The sequence below is a fragment of the Athene noctua genome, chromosome Z, assembly GCF_965140245.1.
Source record: "Athene noctua chromosome Z, bAthNoc1.hap1.1, whole genome shotgun sequence".
Lineage (NCBI taxonomy): Eukaryota > Metazoa > Chordata > Aves > Strigiformes > Strigidae > Athene > Athene noctua.
This window is the reverse complement of record NC_134077.1, coordinates 59622498-59642166: the sequence shown is the minus strand read 5'-3', so window position 1 is coordinate 59642166 and position 19669 is coordinate 59622498. Positions and strand designations below refer to the sequence as shown.

Genomic DNA, 19669 nt, shown 5'->3' with positions numbered 1-19669 from the left:
TTGTCCTAAACAGTACTGGCTCAAAAAAATACAGTAGGAGGTTGCAAGATTTAGACCTGACTGGTTTGTAGTAGGTAAAAGGGATCACTGACAGTCAGACCGGGTTTTAAGTGGGGTTTTCTGTGGGGCTGGGATCTTGTGATTCTTCACAGCTCTATTACAGGTGGTTTTACTTTGGTGTTGCCTGGTGTGGAATAATATTACAGTATTTCTTAAATGAGCTGAAGAAAGAAAAATGGACTGGAGATTAAGTTAATACTTGTGATTCAGTATTGTGAATATCTTTCAGGAGATTATGGGAAAGGAAGCAGTCAAGGCAGTGAGGAAGACTATGGTCTTGCATACATGAATTCCTCATCCTGGGGAGTTCAAAACAGTCCTTACCTTGGTTTGGAGTGGATTCGTCTTGCTTGCCTTCTTTTTGCTTTGTCTGTGGTGGTTCTGTCTCAAATGGATTTTCCTCTTGTTCATTTGATTTTTGTGCCTTTTGTTTATTTCTTCTTTTATTTTCTTCTGCTTGCTAATGATGGGGAGAAAGAAAGGGCATCTTTCAGTGACCCGAATGGCTTCCGTAAAATTTAGTAAAACCAAAAATCAATAATTCTCTATTCCTTACACTTTGTAGCTTCTTTTTAAGTTCCAGGTTAGCTTCCTTGTAGGATTTGGATGTAGCATTGAGATAATAAATACTCAAGCTAAATTTAAAGAGAAATAATTTCTTGTTAGGTAATGATTTAAATATAGACTCTTGTAACATTTCTATAGCAGCAACTGCAGTTGTGCTAATATAAAGCCTGCATCATTTCCTCATTTATCGTGCCTAATCAGTAGTAGTATTTTGACAATGAACAATCTGCTTCCTCACAGTATGAAGAAGACACTGTTATTTCAGGGGGAAAAAAAAAAGCTGAAAGAAATTGTTCTATTAATACTCTACATTCAATCTTACAGTAGTTAAGGAAGATGTTCCATAAAAGTATGCCTCACTATGAAGTGTGTTCTAAAGAATAACTTAAAAAAGTTAATTAACTTGTATGACATACCTTGGAAATGAGTAAATCATATTTATAACAGATTTTGAACTAATACAATAGGTAGACTCAAGTGCTGCCAAGAAAACAGCCAAAAGCATGGGTTTTAATTTTTGTTTTAAATTATGACCTCCTTCTTCTGCTAAACAAAAACCTAACGGCATAATACAATTTTCATTTTTCAGTGTATTGTATTACTTCTGTGATAACTCTGTGAAATTAATGTTTTTCGCTATCCTGATTTAATTACAGATATTCTGCTATTAAGTTTTTTACTGATGTAAGCACTAATTAATTTGCATATGCGTTTTCTCTCTTTTGCCTTATTTTGCCTTGTGTTTTCCTTCTTATTTTTCCCTTTATTTATTTTTAGTACCTTTGCCTTGGACCATTCCAAGAAAGGAATAGCACTCAAAATCAGTAGGAGTTGACCATGTGTTTCAGGGGACAGTCTGGATTCTTTGCTTCTCTAGCCAAGGGTTTAAATAGAATATGATGCTAAGTGAACCTTGGCAAAATTTTACTTTGGAATTTCATTTTGTTCATGCAGAATCCTTCTGTAAATACTATTGTATTCTATAATCTTCTCTATATTTATTGACAGTTCTATAATGCAGGGTTAAAGCACAGCTCATCTCTACAAAGAATTAACTTTTAGTTCAATAGTATGTTAAATTATCTGGCATATGTATACAGCAGTTCAAAATGTCTTTATAAAGCAGGACTCAAAACAGTCTCTGAGAAAGGCTACGCTGAGGTCAATATTCTTTACCAGGTACTGACTTACAAAAAATATCTACTAGCTATACTTCATAGTCTCCAACATCCTGTCTCGCACTCATGTCCCAAAAGAGTATATTGTTATCAAGGAAAGCCCAAGCTACTGAAGATCAGACTCACTGAAGGTTATTGAGAAACAACTCTGCTTCATGGTGGTCATGTTTCTATTGAACTTGCTAAGGATTTGTGATGTGCTGTTCTGCCTACTGGACAAGCTGATCAAAGTAATAGCACTTCAGATCCTCTGTAGGCTTTTGCATTTTAATAGCTTTGCCTTTATTGTGGCAACAACACTTTTGAAAAACAATAACAAAACCAAAAAGAAATCTATTGAATAAAAAAAGATATTACCCTTTGTGCAAAGGCACATTAATTATGATCAAATAAAAAGCTCATGAATTCTTCAAATCCCTCATCACAGGGCAATCAACACTGTATTTAATTATTCAGACAATGAAGAGTCAGAGTGAAAGAAACTTAACAGACCTTAGATTAAGCAAGCTTTGAGTTAATATTCTATACGTACACCATCAGCAATATAAAAGGTAGGATGAGTCCAGGGTTAGAGGCATAACCAAATACCTTCCCAAACCAGGAAGGGAAGTCATGCTCCAGAGTTTCTGATATGACTTCAAACATTCTAGTTTTCCCACTATTAAACAGAAAAGTTGACAATATATCACATACAAATATTATGGCAATGTCAATGTAGTAGTATGGATATATAGGTTAATCATATCATATAAAACTGGGAAAAGGACAATAAGCTATATGTAAATATTATTTAAAACTTGACACCCTGAAAGGAATATTATTTAAAATAGTATTTATTTATTTTAAGGGGTAAAATAGACACCAACATTTTTATTGTATGGTAATAGATTTTGCCTGCAGTTACTGCAAGATTACTACTCGAAGAATCAGTGCACCAAGTTGTGAAGTCCATACCACCCACCAAAGAGTGAAGTGCAGTTTATGGTCTATGAAGTTCTGGTGAAGAATTCAAATCCTGTGTTTGTATGATTGATAAGCAAAAAATGGTCTACTTGCAACTGATTGCTGTTCAGTACTGTTCAACCTAATTGTTTTCTCTCTTTGCTGTGTACCAATGCCATAGAAATCAGTGGCTAGGTTTTAGGAGATTTTTGTTATTGTTACAGCAGACTAATAATCTTTACACACAATTGTTCCATGACCATCTTATCTAGACAGTATTTTCTTCCTAGACCATTAACATTGTTTTTCTCGAAGTAGCATTTTAATAGATATTCTAAAAGTCCCTTTCTTTTTATTCTGCTTTTGACTCTGCCTCACAATATAGAGTTTGAATTTTTTTTACCTCAACAGGACCAACAAAATGGGTCCTTATCTGTACCGATACTAATTGGTGTTTTTTTAGTTGGTTAAAGGAATTGTCATCAAATTGCCACCTGATATTCCAGTCATTAAGGTCTCCTGTCATCTCTTTTCAGCTCTTGTAAAACATTTCTGACAACCAGGTCTTTTTGTTAATTCATTGTTCTCAACATTATCCTCTTCCCAGTAATGTAAAAAGGTTGCAGGTAGAATTCTTCTTCAGATCAGGTTTTTCTCTCCACTTGCCCAGCTCACCCATGGTAAATGAGAAATTCCACTCTGGGCTCTCCTTATCTTTTCCCAGAACACCGAGAGCTTCTGTTGCAACTTTGCCAATTCTGTCCTGGCTTCCCTACTCCTGTCAGGTCTCAGTTGAATCGTATATGTTGCCTTTAATGATGGATTAAAAAAAAAATCAAACCAAAACAGAAAAAATACCAAAAGAATCAGAAGGTTCATGATAGATGAGACACTGAGTTACCAATAGGAAAATATTTTCTTTTTTTAATATAGAGCCATATACTACCAGTACTTATCCACTGGCCACTCAACAGCAGCATTACCTATACCCAGGTTGAATGAACCTTCATTGGTTTCAAGTCCTCCCCCATCAAAAGTTACACTGAAGATTTCACATTTTTTATGAAGAACAAAGTATCTGCATTTGACAGAGAAAAAGTTCCAGGCACTATTATCTTTCTCATTTTGTACAATAATCTTATCATTTCAGTAATATCCAATTAAATAACTGCAGCTACTCAGATCTGACTCCAGATGTCTCCCTCTGCACTTTCTTTGCTATGACTCAAATAAAAAAAATCTTACTTTCCATCACTCACTTTGTTATCATTGCTTCCATAAATTCAAGGAATTTTCTGACTCATCAGAATTTTTGGCATGTCATTCAGTTCTCCCTCTTAGGTGACTGAATATTGCAGGTGGTGAGAAAAAATCTCCCAGGTACTAGCCTTTGGCCAAAATTAATGTGGCAAGATTTCTGCTCCTTTAGATTTCTGGCTTAATTACATTCAGCAGAAATGAAAACTTTTTACATTACAACTAAGTAAAAGAAAATATATTCTGTTCTACACTTCATGTAAATAGTTTTAAAAAATTACAGAGTTCTGTAGGATTCTAGCTTCAGGAATTATCCACAATGAGAAATATGACAAAATTAAATACTCAGCCTATCAGGTGCCAACACTTATTATAGAAGTACTTTTTTATTACTGCATCATTCACTGTGATGTGATGAAGTGGTTCATTAAATCATTAACAAGAGATGGATGAAAAATGCAAAAAAAACCTGAAAGGACCACAGTCAAAAGATGGGGGGATGGAGACAATGGTGTACACAGCAGGCAGTGTGGAGAGAAAGAGGATGAAAAGCAGCATGGCCATGTAGAAGTTATTGGATCTGGAAGCCTTGAAGACCCTCTCTTGGGGGACATTGCAGCACATGACTGCCCAGCACTGTAAGTACATCGAAGTGTGGAGGCGGAACACATTGATCGCTGGGAGACATGGAGCGTAAAAAGATCCCATCCTAGAAATGAAGAAAAGAAACAAAAAAACCCAACAAATACTTTGTTGAGGGACTTCTGTCTTCCTACATATGCCACCCGTTCCCTATATCAATGTGTTTTGCAGCTATACACACTCTGTACTCAGAAATCAAGTTGATGAAACCATCTTTATAGGTTTTTCACCAGTCTTATCTCTTCAGTCTTGAACAAGAGGTGTATGGAGAGAATTTTCCGTATGAACTTTTTGTTTCAAAGTTACAAAGCCTTCTTTCTCTGTAAATTAAATGATCACCAGATGAAATGTTATCCACTCTTACTTTGTCCCTTTAGTTCAGATAGCATCTCACTTGTGTTGTATAAAAAAGGATAGCCCTAAAACTAAGTGTTACCAGAATAATCTAGTTTATTCTTTATTATTTTTCTTAATGTTCTATCAACATATTAGAAAGGATACTTTTGCTTAGTTGATGTTTATTTTGCTTCTATTACTATGACAATTTAGTGCTTCATTCCAACAAACTATTGATTCTGCTCAATAGTTTTTTCCTTATTATGTACGGTTGCATGGTTATGACACTGAAACAGTTAGGACCATTTTATTTTTAACATGCCTTGTCACTTGTGCCATGCTGACTGAAGAGCAATTTCTTTCATTTGCATGGCCAAATCATAAAGAATGTAAGAGATTAAGAATCTCCTTTTTCCTTAACCATTGTCCAGGTGACCAGGGCTGAGCTGCTTTGCCTCTGAGTGCCTCAATTTTTCTATTTAAAAAGTAAGAAATAGATCTGCATCATTGGAAAGACTTTCTGAGTACAGAAATATGATAGACTCTATCATATATTAATATCTCTTCTTCCTTTTTTCATTTCTTCCATGAAAGGATAAAGGGTTTGCTAGTTTACAGTTGAAGGGAGAGAGCATCTCATGGCCCTGTTCCTTACCCTTATGAAAATGAGTTGCAAAATACTCAGTTTCAACAAGCTCAGAATGTGGATGATTTATGGTCATTATTATAAGATTTCAGTATAATATTTATTACACAGTAGACAAGTTCGTACCAAAGCTTATTCATATGGAGAAGACTTGTAAACTATTTGCATCCTGCTTGCTTTGTAAAAACACAGGGAAAGAGAAGAGACTTTTCCTAAGTGCACTGTCTCTCTCTCATACACAAAAATAAATGCACATATACATGGCTTTTGTATCCTTTTTAGCTCTGTGACAGTGCCAGCTCACCAGCTGCACCTGAACCTCTTTTTATTCTGTTTCAGATGAGCACAAGCATGTGCAATAGTATTTGTAAAGCTCAAATAAAATAGAAACTAATTTACCCTGTGTATGTATTAATGATAAACATGGGGTTTGCAATGTATGTTTATTATTATTCAGTCAATACTTTTTTACTCATCTGATGTATTTAGTTCAGTTTAAATCATCAGACAGTATTTTGAAGAACACTACAGCTCTAGTACTTACTTGGCCCTGCAAATCAGCATGTAAATGTGGTCCAAATCCTGCAATAAGCAGTAAACCAAAGGATTCTGTATATCAAAAACATCACAAAAGCACAAGCCACAGTTTCTGTGCCAGAACATGTATATTGGGGCATGGCAGCTTAGAAGTGCACAGAATCTGTATATGTAATAGAGTATAAAAATGACAGGTATGTATAAAAGTTTTGTTAGAGAATAATCAGGAATCAACTCTATCACCCAGTCCTCAATGTCTCTCAGGTAGAGATTGATTTCCAACCTATTTTCCAAAATGTTAATTACAGCAATAAAAATATTAGTGCCATCAGTTGTGCATAAAATTTCAAGCAGAGTTTATGCTGCAGCCTCATCATTTTGATGAACAGCAGCCTGAAAAATGTTTCATGTCAGAAATCAGAATGTCAGTCCTAATGCAAATAGTAAGATGCCAAATACAAAGCTAGGCTGCTTTTCTAAGGTGCAGGACACACTGTAGGTGACTCACATTCTGGGGTTGGACTCCCTCCAGACACACACTCATGGCATGCCATCACTACAAGGCCATAGGTTGTGCTGTGCTCCTCCCCATCAATATACCCTCCTTCTGATGAAGCTGCTGAGGTGCTGCTGCCAGGGCCCTCAGTACATCCCCCCAACAGGACTTGGGTGCAAGAGCACAGTACAGGCCAGGTGTTCCTCTCACAAGCAGTAAGTCAACAAAAAGATAAGATGCATCTATGCAACTTTTTACTGGTTGATCTTACCAGCTCTTTGCAAAACTCTGATGCATCTGACCCCATAATCTTAGTCCAGAACTAGTTTTGAAGTGGACCCACTGATTTCAGTGTACCAGAGTTTGATATATATTTTATTACACTTCCATCAAACTAGAGCAATGGGACAGGGTCAGCATTTCGGAAGAGTCTTACACAGATACAGTTAAATCCTGCAGTTCTCCAGATGCAACATGCTTTGCCACACCTACCAGATCATGCCTTGGTTAAAGATCAGTCCCAGCACATTTCCACTTATATCAAACTCAGAATATGACGGCTGAAAGAAATAATGCAGATGCTTTCATTAGTCTTTCACAAAGGGTGATAAGATGATTTACCGTAGACTAAAACTGTCACTTCCAACAGTAGCATCATACTGGTGTGTTGTAAGGCCTCTTTTTGCAGCTTATCAGTGAACCATGAAACAAATTAATACAACTCAAGGCCATCAGACTTTAATACAGCTTGCAGTATTTTACTGATAAACTTTTTGAGACTATTTCAGAGGAAGGTGTTAATGGATAACTAAAGATTGTTCTGGGTACTGGGTAAATTTTAAAACAACAATTCATAAGTTTTCCATTGGAGTGTTAGTGATGGTCATCTAATGTGTCCTCCAATAGAGTACTAGCCATGAGGCTGCATTGATTTAGTTCTTGTTTGAACTATATCACTTTCATATTTTGACAGTTTCACTATTGAAGAATTCTTGTTAAGCATTGATAAATTTTGCAGATCACTGTCTACCATGATTAATATGAACATCTTATTTCTAATTTGAGTGTGTTTGATTCTAATTTTTACTGCAAGATTCAGCTATGGGGTCTCATTATCACTTTGTCTGCTGAAGAAAGCATTGTATCATAATTTTTTATTTCCAGAATAGACACATAACATAAATATGATAGACAAATAATGATTTAGTCTTATATTTCTGAAGTATTCATCTGACCTTTTTTTCTTTTTCCAAATCTTTAATCATTTCCACATCTCTTCTTTTACTCTAATTATTAGCCTATAATTCATTAACATTTTCATCTACAAACATTGAACACTACATCTGAGTCACCATTGAAATACACACATACATATTAGTTTGTATTGTGTACGTACCAGAACAAAACTTTCTGGTAAGAAATTGTGGCTGTAAACTTTTGGTTTACACCTACATGTCTGATTCAAGCATGATATTCATAGAGTTTTGCCTTGTCACAAGATTTCATTTAATCAGTTTTCTCATAAAAGAGATTTTTCTACACCATAGTTGGTGACTTGCATGATCCACCGTGGTGGGTGGGCAAAATGATCATGTGTATCTTCCCAGTATTCATTACAAGGATGACTGATAGAGGGAGGAAGGGGCATGAGATACAAAAATAACTATTCCCTTATGACTGAACCAAGACAAAGCTAAATTAAATTCACAATTTTGAAGTGTACTGTTATATCGTTGGAATATTTTGAGCCCCTACACTCTTTCAGTGTATTTTTATGGATATATATGTACAGATATATATGTATAAGTTTACATCAAACTGCTATATTTATGTTGCATGTATTTATGAATCTGCTTCCATATGAGGAAAGATTAAATAGATCACTAGTATTCAACTTGGAAACCAGTTGACTAAGAAGATCTGTATGGAGAGACAGAATATCATAAATGACTCGGAGACATTAATAGGATCAAACAGAATCAGTAGTGTGACTGTTCTTCATAACATAGGAGCTAGCCTTAACAAATAAAATAATTTGAAATTTAATTGTTAAACAAACAAAAGGAAGTGTTTTTCCACACAGCATACAAGCTAATTTCTGGAATTCTTTGCCAAAGGACTGGGTGTCAAAAATATTTAGGGTACAAAAAAAGCCTACAAAATAATGGATGGCAGGTAGATCATGGCCACTAACCACAGAGACAGAGGTGCTACTTCCTAAGGAAAATTTTAAGCTCAGATATTTCCAGAAATTCAATTATTTCCAGTTTGAACTTCCACTTCTGGATGTTGTTTCAGGCAGCTTACTGGACCTAAGGGCCATAATGGACCAGGTAGTTATAGCCATTCTTATATACTGTCAAAGAAAAATGTCAATAATAAATTGGTTTCAGTATTCCCTACCATAATTTGTGTTGTTGACGCTTTGAGAACAATAAAATATCATGACAATAAGTGTCCCCTCATTGCTGGATAAATATGCCACAGCTTCCATTAACAGTGTTGAAATCCTTGTGTGTGGGCTGAGATTTACTGTCATTCCTTATCACCTGTCTATGTTCCTTAATTTGTATGTAAAGGAGTGTCTAGCAAGAAGGATTGTTTCTATGAAGCTCTTACATCCCAACCCTTATTTAAAACTCTTTCCTTTACAGGTTCTGTTCTATTGATTGCATTACTGTATTATATTCCATTAACACTCCTAATGGTAACAAAGAGCAAAAATTAAGTCTGAAGTGTTAATGGATGGATGGATGTGTCTTCACCTGACAACCGGCACTCCCAGTTCAAGCTAAACTGTCCTACAGTTTACTGTGTGGTTCTCAACACCAGGAGACTGCAGGAATCTCACAAAAAATACATCTAGTAGCCCCATCCAGCTGTTCTGAATACCCAAGCTCACCTCAAATAACACTAGGCACCTGTGGTTTGGCAGGTCACACAACAAAATGTCCCAAAAGCAGCTTATTCAGAGTATATAGCAAGACAGAAGACGAAGTTCAAATGGAATCTGAATAATCCTAGGTAAAGTCTGTCTTACAGTCTTCAGAATGGCTTTCAGGTTTACATTCATTCAGGCTCTTTCACTGATCATGGATATCCTGAGATGGGAAAGATTCAGGCTACCACTTCAGCATCTTTGGAAAATACTATATCTGAGCTATTATTTCCTGTCAGATTTAGCACTGGCTATGATGATTCATGTGTTCCCCACATCCAGCTTTAGCTATTGAGATGGCTGTGGAACATCTGAAAATGTGAGGAAGCTCCAGATGCAATTTAAGTATATTAAAATCTACGATTCCACAAGCTGTGCTGTCTCTCTGCCCATTCAGTATTCAAATTCTTGCTTTTTTTTTTTTTTTTTTTTTTTTGATATTGTAAGGGTTATAGTTTGTTTATCCACAACCTGATTGTCTGGTAGTCTTTGTGTCCAGCTCTACACCTGTTCTGTTTGAGATACCCTGAAATTAACAGGGAGAAACCTGAGCTTTGCTATAAAGGCTGAATTTTCATGGGAGCCAGCCAGTAGCTATGAGATTGCTATACAAAACAACAAAATATTCTCGTCCTCTGAAAAATTACCATTTCCTGAGAGGCTACTTTTAGTAAACCAAGAAATTTGTACATATGTTAAGGTAAAGTATGACAGAACAGCTATGACTGATAGCTGCTCATGCAGATGTACCCAAGACAGCTTTAAATGACTTGACTCTTTTCCATACCTCTCAGTAAGTGTCAAAAAGTCTTCAGGAGCTTCACAGGCTTTGTCAGTACCCTGACTATTACAAGTGAAAAAGCAACATCAGACCTTACAGTGTAGGTATCTTATCTAAGTTAACCTAGATCAGATCTGTGTAAAAGAATGAAAATCTCACCTCACAAGTGTAGAGCTCTCCACCTGCTTATGTTATGGGTCTTACTAACTTCATTTCAGCTAAACTAATTCCAGCAAAAAATATTTATAAGATTTCGAAAACAAGTTCTTTCATATTTTTCTCCACAAACACTGTGTGCTAGAAGATCCTATCCAAAATTCCGCAGAAATCAATGGGATTGTATTCTGTAGAACAGAGAATGAGTTTTCAAACTGGAAATGTGTAAAAATGTGCACCCAGTTTTCTTATCAATCAGATTTAAAAAAACAAAACAAAATATTTCCCAAAGTTACCAAAGTGTAAAGAATAAGACAAATGTTAAGGCATAAGGAAATTCTGAGAAAAAATCAACACAATGTTGTTCAGGGAATTTGAAGATAATGTGTCCAGCCAACTGTTAACTCTATAGGATTGAAAGGAAAATGTAAAATTCGAAAAAAACCTGAAGTGATAATCTGACAAAGACATTTAAAATATCAAATACTTACAAATCCATACTCCAAGTCCCAGCACCAGCAGTAATTGAAAAACCTAACGAAGACAGCTCTCAAGAAATCACCAATTAGAATTGTGATATATGTTGTCATTGTGTCAGAGACTGTCAGCCGCACAAATTCCTGTTAGAGTAAATTTTATTTTGAGTATATTTAAACAACTAATAATTACAATAAAAATGAAATATTCAAGTAGATCCCTAACTGTACCTACCCTGCTTCAACTTGGAAAAGACTTTTCCCCTACTCTACATTCACTGATTCTGAAAAATTCCAGGAGAAAAACTGCCCCTCACTTGCTAGAGGTGTCCTTTGCTCTAAATTGTGTTCGTATTATCAGATGAGACTTTCAGGATATGATTAGACTGGGAAAGACTTCCAGCCAAGATTGCTGCTATAACAGAAATCTGAGCTGATATCTTAAACTGCTTTTGATCCCCTTGACTTTGGGAAGAATTAAAAAAACAAACCAAAACAAACAAACAACAACAACAAAACAAAACAAAAAGTACAAAAAAAAAAACCACAAAAACCCTCAAAAAAAACAACAGTGAATGGCTTGCTTCTCAAGGAACACCAACTCCCAGTGATCATGGAGAGGAAAGAAGGAAATCTTAACAGAAATCATCATTCCTCTACTTTTATTTTAGAAAGTCCCACTAAATCCTACAGTAACACGCTTTACTCCAATAGCCCAAAAGGCTATTACTCTCCCTGATATGAAATTAATGAGATAATTAGTGCAGTGATGAGCTCTTGGTGTTCTTAGCTTCTCATTCAGCACCAGTGAAAAAAATAGAGGGACTGTTTTTCCTGCCTGTCAGCTCCCTGCTGGTGATTTATTCAGTCAGGTGTGAGATTGTCAGAGTGATGGAGCAACAGCAAAAATCTTGATTCAGTAGTGAATTCATTCTTATGCACAAAGCAATGGTGAGGTATGATCAAATACAGGAAAGGAGGTTGTTAGAAGATTATTTGGAAATTACATGCTATATTATTAGGTCAATAAGAATAAACGTTGAACTGAATCAAATGAAATGGCTGAGCAGATTTACCATTAAACCACTACTGTTCTTTTGCATTATGTTACTTGGCTAAAGATACAGATTACTTCTCAAAAGAAAACTGCTGTAAAAGTTGTCTTTTTTGTATTTCTTTGTTGAGCTCCTTCTTTTTTTATCTTTTCTATAGGTCTGGTTTAGTCAGGAACTGGTAGTGCCTGATCAAAATTCTAATCAGAATTATCACATTTATTAGGGTTGTGACAAATCAAAGTTTTCACAATTGTTGAACAGGTTTTACAAGACAAATATGGGATGAGAAAGAGGAAGGTAAATGAAGACAATAGTGAAAAGGAAGGGGAAAAAAAGAAATTTTTCTATGCTGTCAACTACCAGGAAAAAGAATTCCCTACTAGACAGACTTCAAAGAAACTAAAATTATTTTTTTATTTAACTTTTTAGCTCTGGAAAAAGTCCCACATCTGCTTTTCCTCTCATTTTCCTAACTTAATCCCATGTATTAGTAGAGGGTTTAGATATCAGATCTTGTAAAGACTATGATCTATTTTCAAATATGAGATCAAAGCAGTTACATTACCTGTCCTACCATTGTTTCCCAGCATGGTCCTCTGGGGACATCTGCAGGGTCCACCTCAATTGGAGGAGCAGTCGAATTTTCTGGAATAGTACCATTGTATAGACTAGCTTCCCATATTGTCATGTTATACTTGACTATCTTTTCTTCTTCCAACTAAGTAAAGAAATAAATTGGGGAAAAAAAAACCCACAATATGAACTTGTTACCAACTCTCCATCTTTTCTACTCCAATACTCCCATTACCAGCTCAGGCATGGACATGATTTACAGTGGAGAAAGAGAACATCTTTCACTATGTCTGTTACTGGCTGGAAATCCTCATCCTTGCCCAGCTACATGTTGAAAATAGTGAAGGTAAGTAAATATCTTACCTTGAGATTGATTTCATCCATTAGGGCGATAATGAAAGTGTAGAGATTGCCAAGAAAAAGAGCAAAGATTCGTCCCAGCTGCCATCTTAGAGCTATTCGAGGGTGGTAGTTTTCCAGAGAACTGATTACATCAAATAAAGTTGGACAGAACATTCCTAAAAGTGACATAACCATGTTCACCTTAAAAGGGGGAAAAGAAACAAAAAAAAAAAAAAAGAAAGTTTGCCGTGAAATGTTGGATGCAAGTTCTTTAATTATTATTGATTTGGGTGGAGGGTGCATTTTCATTACTAGTTTTTATCTGGGTTTTGCTTTAATGAAAAACAAAATCCACTCTGGGAGTCACAAGATGTATTCATAAAGGAAGAAAGAGATGAAGATTCAGTTACAATCTACTGCAGATGGATATATGAGAGCTTTTTTTCATTTCATATTTCACTTAAACCTCCAGAATAATCAAATGTTAGTTATTTTGACCAGAACCTACATTTTAACCAAAATTCTACTATCAGAGAACTCAGCAAAACCTAATTCCAGTACTGTTTTCTGCTACATCTCTATCACACCTTGCAGACACATAGATGTTCGATAAAAAACATTCCTACAAAAATACTGCACTAAATTTTTCTGAGATCTCACCCAAAGTTAATTCTAGATGTTACAGAATCATAGAATATCTCAGGTTGGAAGGGACCCATAAGGATCATCGAGTCCCACACCCTTCTCTTCACAGGACTACCTAAAACTAAACCATATGACTAAGATTTTTGTTCAGATGCTCCTTCTGACATTGCTGTGACCGCTTTCCTGGGGAGTCTGTTCCAGTCACTGACTATACTTTCAGTGAAGAACCTTTTCCAATGTCCAGTCTGAGGCCCCGATGCAGCTTCATTCCATTTCCTTGTGTCCCATCGGTGGTCACCAGAGAGAGGAGATCAGCACCTCCTCCTCCACTGCCCCCCCTTGGGGAAGTTGTAGACTGTGATGAGGTCACCCCTCAGCCTTGTCTTCTCCAAGGTGAATAAACCAAGTGATCTCAGAGTTCCTCCTAAGTCTTGCCCTCAAGGCCTTTCATCATCTTTGTCATTTTCCTCTGGACACACTCTAATATTTTGATCTCATTCATATATTGATATATCCAAAACTGCACACAGTACTTGAGGGTGGGGCCACACCAGTACAGTGCAGAGTGGACATTCACCTCCCTCAACCGACTGGCTATGCTGTGCTTGCTGCACCCCAGGACATGGTTGGCCCTTTTGGATGCCAGGGCACACTGTTGACTCTTATTCAACTTAATAACCTCCAGAGGATTTCTCTTTCATGCATTAGATCAGTCTTTCTTCAGATGGATGTAAATTTTGGCATTCACAGAACTAGCACCCACCATCTACCGTTCTTTCTCTTTTGCTTTTTCTGAACCTGGCTTCTACTCAATTCATTTGATGTCCCTTAGTTCTCGTACTAGAAGGCATAGTGAATACGTATTATAGAAGAAAACGTATGTCCTTTGGTCAGTTTTAAATATGGTATCTGCTAACTTTATTGAAAGTTTCCTTGTTGTTTCATGGGAGAGGCAGGACAGAAGTCACTACTTTTCTTTTTCTTGAACATTTAATGCTTTCTATCTTTTTATTATGTTCTGCCTTTTATGCCACTTATCTGAAGCAAGCATATTCTTTCTCTTTTATTTTCTATTTGCATTTTTCCATGCTTTGACTATTCATGCTCCCCATCTCAAAAAAAAATTCTAATTCTGGAGAAAAGACATTATTAAGATAAGAGGTGAAATGTGGCACAGAAATTTTCAAAGCTGAAAAGTCAGAAATTATTACAAATAAAACTGCAATGTTTTACTAAGACAAAAAGTAGCACACTGAGTTTTCAAAATAAAAAAAATATGATGGGTTCTATATTTCAAAATCATAAACATTTGTTATATAGTTTCATAAATATATTGTCATTATACTTTTTAGTTTCTTGTGAAAAGAGCAAAGAGCAGAGAAATCATCCTTTGAACTGACCATTGAATTTCAGCCACTTAATCTAGTTTGATTCCAGAAAGGAGTTGGTTTGTGTTCTGGATGGCTTGTCAATTTGAAGCTCAGGTGCTTGAACAGATTTTCTTCCCCTGTTTTTATCAGTGACAGTTTTGCTGCTCTGTGTGACTTAAAAATTGCAGAATGATATGCCGGAAAGGGGCATGCTGGCGTGCATCCATGGTAGATTTATGGTTGATGGACAATGTGGTCTTATGCTCACTATCTGCTGAGTGAATCTCAAAAACCCTCTCTGCCCTACTGAGATAGATTTTTCCCTAAGAAAGGAACAACAGCCAATAGGTACTCACTAATTATTAAAACTCTGGTTCAAAACACAGTTTTTATCTCTCTGTGCATTAACTACTCCAGATACCAAGGCCCTGCATTACACTCTGAAAGCTAGAAAATTACTGCTTGCACAAGCTTTTGCAGCTGCTATGACTCTGGTAAGAAATCACATCTAAACAGTAGTCCTCCTGGCATATTAAATTGTGCCAACATAACATTAAATATTGAACACTGACCGCTTGTTGGTCAAATAAAAAGTTCATTAAGAGCAAATAGTCTAGCTAAAATAAATCATATCTTCCACTAACGATGATTGCAGTAGTCATAGATTTGTCTAGCATCTGCTGCAGAAAGTACTAATAAAGACCTATTTTTCTAGTAAATACAGTTTCATTTTCTAAGAACAAATTAAATTGAAATTATATTTCATACTAATAAAAGCTGCCTGATGATTTCTAGAATTAAACAAAGCATTGACAACATTGCTTAATAACTTCGATATAAATGTACTCCATATCCACTACCAGGAACATTAAAGTAAACAGCAAGTTATTTGTGGCAAAAGATCTTATAGAGTTGTTTCAGCTTGCAAGACCTGAAGTGTTAAAGCCATACATTTTTGTTGCTGGGGAAAGAAAAAAAAAAAAAAAGTGTAAAACTTATCTCCTCTTTGCCCAAATGTTAATGATTCTGATTCACAGAAACTAGTCTGTCTCCTCATAAGTTTTCTCTGCTTTTAAGTAGCTTTAATTTTAAACAGTACAAAAATATATTTGAGAAAACAGGGTACCTCAGTAACAGAGAGATGCTCATACTACCTTCTGGCTCTGCAGACTAACTTCAATCAAATAAGAAAAGTCAATTTTGTTCACCACTTTTCATACAATTCCAGGACACTTTACCAAGGGAATCACTGACATTATTCTCATTTTTACCAAAATTTCCACAGTCATGGGGAAATTGTCACATGGTGCAGAATCATCATTCATCCTTCACCAACCACTAAGCCACAGTCATGCTATGAGGAGCAATGTAAAGACTGATGAAATCCCTTAACAGTCCCAGTCTGCCTGTCTCCACTAATTTCCTGCTCTCCATGAAACACTAGACGATTTTATCTGGCAGAACTAGGTAATGACTATATGGAGAGGGAGTTTAAAAATTTGCATTATGACAGAGGATAGTCAGAATCACAAGTGTCGCTTTATTGGGCTGGGAGCTTCAGGTACAAATGATATAAAATATATTCCCCCTGGATTGTTCCAAGAACACCACACTTACATGTAAATGGTTTTTAGTCCCTTAATACATCTAGTGTGATGAAAATAAATTTCTTACAAAAAAATATTAATATTTTTATGAAGAATGTCATTTTTTACATACTGTTGCTTAAATTGTATGTAAGAGCTGCAATTCCATTTGCTCTAAGTAGTACATAAAGTGTTTATGGAGGTTTTTTCCCAATCAACATCTCAGTTTATACATTAATGATACAAACATAAGAGATCTTGATCTAGAAAATAAGAAAAATGTTTAAATGGCTGTTACGTAGAAGCCAAATATATTTATATAATATATTAGTATCAAATCAAGGGCAAGAGTTTGTACCTCACAAATATGTTCATTACCTGTCACTAAGAAAAACTCTCTAGCCAAATAATTGCAAAGTTGCCTTATCCACTCTCTTTTAGAGACATACCTGCTCCAGATCTTAGTTCTGTGACAGAGTCTTAGCAGTGGTTTTTTGTAAAGCAAACAAAAGTAAAACAATGAATGTAAACATACATATGTTTAATTACTTTCCAGATTGCGGCATAAACTAACATAACAGCTTTTGGTAGCACAGTTCATGTTAGTACAAATCTGTTACCACATCCTTCAACCAAGAGATAAACTGAATTCCTCTTGAACTGTCTTCATCTGCTAGTCTGTTGTCACACTCAAAGCTTGTGTTGTTTTAAGTCAAAATTTTGTTGATTACTTTTCTTACTCATAGTATCAAAATCTAGTAACTTTTATCAAGTAACTTGACCCAAACCCAATCTCAACAGCCCCACTTCTCTGGATTCGATTGCTAGAGTTTTTTATGTTAGCTTCGCAGTCAGGTTTTGGTGTTGAAAATTAAGAATTCCTCATTCCATCATCACCCATCCCAGCATCTTTTTGCCTTACCTTATTTCAAGTATCTCCACTCCAGCTCAGAAGATGAGTTTTAAGTAGCATACAGCTACTTTTACAACACAAGTGTCTTTGCTAAGAAAGCAAGCAGTGTCTTTGCTAAGAAATTAAAACCTGCCCAGGTTTTCACATAGCAACACTGACTTCACGTGCTTACTGCACATTGTTACAGAAACACTATAACTATACAATTCGGTCAGGCAGGGCTGCATCTGCTCTAGAAGAAAGCAGATTAAGCACAAAAAAAGTGGTATTGAACTCGGGCTAGGTGGCTGGAATTGGAACACATGAGTTTCATTCTGTTGCTACACTTAACTTTGGATATGCCCACACACCAGTCACTTTGCTTGGGCCAGTCTCAGAAGGAAAGCAACAGGACAGTGCGCTCCTTGAAGAGATCTTGTGTGTCCACAGAGTGGCTGGAAAACGATCTTAAGACCACAGAGGAGGAAAGGTAAAAGCTTCAGAAGAAAACTAAATACAAAGGGACATTTAAAAGAACCAACCAAGGAATAATTTTAATGAAGAAGGGAGCAGAAAGACAAGAACAATTATTTTGTTGGATATTTACCACCCACACTCAGAGTATTTAAATTCTCAGGAAAAAAAAGCAACATGCAGAGTAGAGGAACACAGTTTCAAACCACATCTATTTTAGAAATGTGCTAGCACGAACTTCATTTCTTTCCCACCACCCGTAGTTCTCCAGACCTTCCAGGGCAAATTTCTGAGATCTTCTGACAACAAAAAAGATGAGGTATCCACTCCCAGCAAGCGTGCATAGGGCCAAGAAGTTAGCAAGAACCCTCAGGAATCGAGTCAAGTGAATATTTTCCTCTTTTCGGCTCTCCTGCTCTTCTACAATAGCTTCCTGCAGTTGTTAGGAAGAAAAGAATATTATGACTACTTTAATGTTCAAGACCCCACATTGCTTCCCCAGTTCTTAGAAGTCAGTTGAATAAACTACAAAGATGAGAACGCACACCTAGGCATCATGTTTTGGGATGAGTTTATATTGTCTCATAAAATTTTCTTTGGACTCTGGCAGACCCGAGGGTTTTGGCTCCCCAGAGTTCACTTTGCTTCTGTTGAATGTGTTCCCACTGAGTCTTATTACACCTGCACTCGTGTGACAAAAAACCCTCAGCATGTTCTGTCAGCTTGCAAGGTGCTACGAGGCTGAGTGACCCAGCAGGATAAATGTGTGGTTAGCTGCCAGAAGAGGAACTTTCACTCTTAAAAAGTCTCCATTTGTGAGAAAAGATCAAAAGTTTTATTCTGAAAGTCATCAATTCAAAAGGAATGGAAAGACAGTTTAGGTGTAGGAACCCCCAAAAAAGGCAAGCAGTGCACAGATTCAGACTGCAGAATAAAATGTTTGCTCCACGTTTACCCTTGGCCAGGACTGATACTGATCAAGATTCTGGTGCAGCTACAATCTCTGGCTCCTACTTTTGCCAGCAGAAAGAGCTTTTACTCTGAAGTATCCTCATGAAAAGGGAGTTTGGTTTCAGCTTCTCACTTCAGTATAGAGATCGGTTGCCCAGAGGGGAAGCTGAACTCCTGCATTGTAATAATTACACTGCATGGCTCTGCTTTTCTATTGACTTATGTTTATTACACAAATAAAAGGAGATTGTAGCATGTCCTGAGCAAAACCATGACCTCTCTCAAGCCGAGACTTCATCTTTTTATCTCTATGGTACCTTGCTTGTTTGCAAAGATCACAGTAAAGCCTCATGAGTTTGTTTCTCAAAATTAAGTCTCTGTCTCAACTGATTTGTATTCTTCTCCAAATACTTTTCAGCAACTGACCTTAGTAAGCAGTCAGGGAAACCTCACACAGTTTCCGTGCTTACAGTTAGTACTACTTCAATATTTGTTTTCCTGGGACATTTTCTTTCTACTGACTTTGAGTGCTCTTATGTTTGCAGTTGGGAGAGTGGGCAGGATGAGATGGTATATTGGCTATATCACTACTGCAGAAGGGAAGCGTGTTGTGCATGATTGGATAGTGCAGGTAGTGGTTGGTCCTCCAGATCCCATGTTGTATGTTGTCACTGTGACTGCAAGTCTAGCATCTTGTTCATCACCTGGCAACACTTTGCCAGTGTATTCCCTGTATATTATTACACTGAAAATTAAATTGTCCTTTAAA

At 36.4% G+C, this 19669-nt stretch overlaps 1 protein-coding gene across 1 annotated transcript in view; it reads right to left on the bottom strand.

Annotated features, from left to right (window-relative positions):
• TMC1 (transmembrane channel like 1) overlaps window positions 1–19669 on the bottom strand; it is a 67882-nt gene that overhangs the window by 3131 nt on the left and 45082 nt on the right. Inside the window, exons 11-19 of the mRNA XM_074933057.1 lie at window positions 18188–18382; window positions 13004–13183; window positions 12633–12785; window positions 11028–11156; window positions 7154–7221; window positions 4474–4713; window positions 2338–2463; window positions 617–695; window positions 385–520 (exon numbers count right to left, since the gene is read on the bottom strand). Of these exons, the coding sequence (XP_074789158.1) occupies window positions 385–520; window positions 617–695; window positions 2338–2463; window positions 4474–4713; window positions 7154–7221; window positions 11028–11156; window positions 12633–12785; window positions 13004–13183; window positions 18188–18382 (1306 nt within the window). The remainder of the gene's footprint in view (window positions 1–384; window positions 521–616; window positions 696–2337; window positions 2464–4473; window positions 4714–7153; window positions 7222–11027; window positions 11157–12632; window positions 12786–13003; window positions 13184–18187; window positions 18383–19669) is intronic.